This window comes from Leucoraja erinacea, chromosome 37 (assembly GCF_028641065.1).
Source record: "Leucoraja erinacea ecotype New England chromosome 37, Leri_hhj_1, whole genome shotgun sequence".
In the NCBI taxonomy this organism is placed as follows: domain Eukaryota; kingdom Metazoa; phylum Chordata; class Chondrichthyes; order Rajiformes; family Rajidae; genus Leucoraja; species Leucoraja erinaceus.
Window position 1 is genome coordinate 12,592,613 of NC_073413.1, and position 3,482 is coordinate 12,596,094.

Sequence of the window (3,482 nt, forward strand, 5' to 3'; positions counted from 1 at the left end):
TGCAGGCAGGTGGGACTAGTGTAGCTGGGACATGTTGGCCAGTGTAGGCAAGTTGGGCTGAAGGGCCTGTTTCCACACTGTATCACTCTGTGACTCTGGGTGTAGGTGGGTGGCAGGAGAATTGGGATGAGGGTGGGAATGTGGGAAAGAATAATGTAAGGGAGATGAATGAGAATGGAACTGATTGGAATGCCCTGAGAGCTAGCACAGCCTCGATGGGCTGAATGGCCTCCTTCATCAGAGAACATGAAGACATGAAGAAGAATCATCCATGAAACCTACTCGTAATCATCCTGATCCTCGATGTCGGACATCCTGCAACCTGGGAATGACCTGCGGAGAGAAACAAACCCTTAACCAAGATGGAGAAACTCTTCACCAACACGGACATGTTCAAGTTCAGAATAGTCCAGCACTAACACATATTACAAGATCCACTGGCCGGCACGGTGGTGCAGCGGGTAGAGCTGCTGCCTCACAGCGCCAGAGACCCTGGTTCAATCCCGACTACGGGTGCTGTCAGTACGGAGTTTGTACAGTACATTCTCCCCGTGACTGCGTGGGTTTTCTCCGGGTGATCCGGTTTCCTCCCACATTCCAAAGACGTGCAGGTTTGTATGTTTATTGGCTTTAGTAAAATTGTAAATTGTCCCCTGGTGCGTGGGGTACAGTGTTAATCACAAGGCACCTTGTGTGTTTTATTGTAAACCAGCGCCTTTTACCACCATCTGCCTCTAGTGTTTGTGTGAGGGGGGGGGGGGGGCAAAGGCTGGGACGCAGTGGGGGCACGGTGGTTGAGAGGGAGGGGAGAAGGGGGGGGGTGAACCCAATGTGTTGGACGGGACACCGTAAACCTAACACACAGAACCTGTGCTGCATCTGTCACCCTGGCTCCTGATACCCTGGGGTTACATGGGAGAGGGCGACAATATCTATGCATGACTTTGAACCCCGTCAGAAGGTTACGTGTCTGGAGAATGAGCGAGGATTTAATATAAAAGTCAGATGGTATTTCAGAAGACACTTGGTTCATTTTCAAGGCCCCAAGTCTTGGCTGGATGTCCATGGCCACAACAATGGAGGAACAACTCCGTATAAGGATTGGACAGAGACATTTCCCAACGCCACTGACAGCTGGGCCTTTTCAATGTGCGATCATATTTCTGGTCTGTGGTGAATACAATGGTCTCCTGCATGGGCATGGCTGACATTTAATCCCCTTGCTCAGTTTGACATTTGGTCAGGAACACAATAGGGAATTCAAACTTGTAACCTCAGGGCTATTCTGAGAAACCAGCGCGGGTTTGAAAGAACCGCTTAATCCCGCAAGTATGCGCTGGAATCGTTTTCCAACGTAACAGGGAGTTTAAAGGTCACTTGACAACCTTGTCACTATTATTAAGATGAGTGAAATGAATCCGGCGAGCACTTGTAACTTTTACAATGTTATCTTTCAGTAAAAACGTCAGCTGGGAATTCACCAGCAGGATTTTTGCACAAACTCTGGGAGTTACTCAGTGATGTCCACAACAACTTGGCAAACTTCCCAGGAGGAAAATCACAGGGTGGCGGGAATCCCGCTGAAGTTTACGAGACAGAGGGGGTGGAAGAGTACAGGGGAGAGACCCCACACACCACCACAGACCATTACATTCACATACACCTCCTCTGGACTCTCTCCAGAGCCAGCACATCCTTCCCCAGATATTGGGCAAAATCTGCTCACAATACTCCACATACGGCCTGACCAGTAGCTTACACAGCCTTAGCATTACATCACTGTTTTTATATTCTAGTCCTTTCCAAATAAATGTTAGCATTGCATTTGCCTTCCTTATTACAGATTCAACAATGAACCTTTTGGGAATCCTGCACCAGCACTAAGTCCCTTTGCTATGATCTATGAATCCGCTCTCCATTTAGAAAATAGTCGACTAGTTATAATTCATAGGAAAAACATCTCACATAGAACCATACAACATGAGTGCTGGAGTAACTCAGCGGGACAGGCAGCATCTCTGGAGAGAAGGAATGGGTGACGTTTCGGGTCGAGACTCTTCTTCAGACTCAGGGGAAAGGGAAGCGGGTGGGGGAGGGATGGAGAGGGAGGGGATGACTTGAAATTAGAGAAATCAATATTCAGTCACGGAACAGGCCCTTCGGCCCATTACGTCCATGCACATACTTGAACAAAACTGACCCAATGCAAACTCCACTTGGATATCCCCATGGATGTCAGCTGGAGCATCCGTGAGAACATGGAATCTAATTCCCCACTCTGCGGCAAGTCATCCCTGGAGTGGTGGCTCTCAATCTCCTCATGACCTGCAATCAGTCCCAATGCCAGCTGCACAAGAGCAGGGAGACTAATTGGCCAGGGTTAGTCCCATTAAACAAAAATATTCCGTCTTACCTTAAAACACTGTCCAAACAAGAGCAACAAGGGGAGAGAGAGAGAGAGAGATGTGACTGTCTCCAGCCAGGGTCAGTGTGAGAATGGGGAGATGACATAGGGAGCTGGACATATCGAGGGCGGAAACCTGATACGCTGTGACTGGGCCGACCTGATTCCAGGGATTCAGGGAAGAGCATAAAGGAAATTGAGGGCGTTTCTTAAAATAGGATTTCAAGAATAATACATCTTGTAAAAGGCTGGCTACAAAGGGGAAAGCCTTGAAAACGTCGCTGTTCAGCAGATATACATTTATAACTGTGACATGTTTGTTCTAATTATTGCCTTCACAAAGATTCTGGCAGATATTGGGCGGGAAGGAACAATGATATGAGTTTGGAAGAAAGGCAAAGGAACCACAGAAAGAGTTTGCAATCCATGCAGGGGGGGACGGGGAAAGAGATACTCAGTGCTGGAGTAACAAGAAATGAACCATAAACAATGAAAGAAAGCAGGGGTAGGAGATGCATAAACACTGATCAAAATGAGGCATTTGCAGTGAAATATAGAAACAAGGAACTGCAGATGCTGGTTAATACACAAAAGGACACAAAGTGCTGGAGTAACTCAGCTGGCCAGGTATCTCTTGAGGACATGGACAGGTGATGTTTTGGGTCGAGACCACCTGGGTTTGTACACTCTGGAGTTTAGATAGATGAGAGGGAATCTTATTGAAACATATAAGATTATTAAAGGGTTTGGACACGCTAGAGGCAGGAAACATGTTCCCGATGTTGGGGGAGTCCAGAACCAGGGGCCATACACACCGTTTAAGAATAAGGGGTAAGCCATTTAGAACGGAGACGAGGAAACACTTTTTCTCACAGAGAGTGGTGAGTCTGTGGAATTCTCTGCCCCAGAGGGCGGTGGAGGCCGGTTCTCTAGATGCTTTCAAGAGAGAGCTAGATGGGGCTCTTAAAGATAGCGGAGTCAGGGGTTATGGGGAGCAGGCGAGAACGGGGTACTGATTGGGGATGATCAGCCATGATCACATTGAATGGCGGTGCTGGCTCGAAGGGCCGAATGGCCT

At 48.0% G+C, this 3,482-nt stretch overlaps 1 protein-coding gene across 2 annotated transcripts in view; it reads right to left on the minus strand.

Annotated features, from left to right (window-relative positions):
* The window catches only part of LOC129714000 (troponin T, slow skeletal muscle-like), a 17,295-nt gene extending 14,722 nt beyond the window's left edge, over window positions 1-2,573 (minus strand). Inside the window, exons 1-2 of one of the 2 annotated variants that reach the window (XM_055663455.1) lie at window positions 2,414-2,573; window positions 283-333 (exon numbers count right to left, since the gene is read on the minus strand). In XM_055663455.1, coding sequence (XP_055519430.1) covers window positions 283-333; window positions 2,414-2,511 — 149 coding nt within the window. In that variant the 5' untranslated portion in view covers window positions 2,512-2,573. The remainder of the gene's footprint in view (window positions 1-282; window positions 334-2,413) is intronic. The other variant, XM_055663456.1, reaches the window with a different exon arrangement.
* Between the last annotated feature and the right edge of the window lie 909 nt (window positions 2,574-3,482).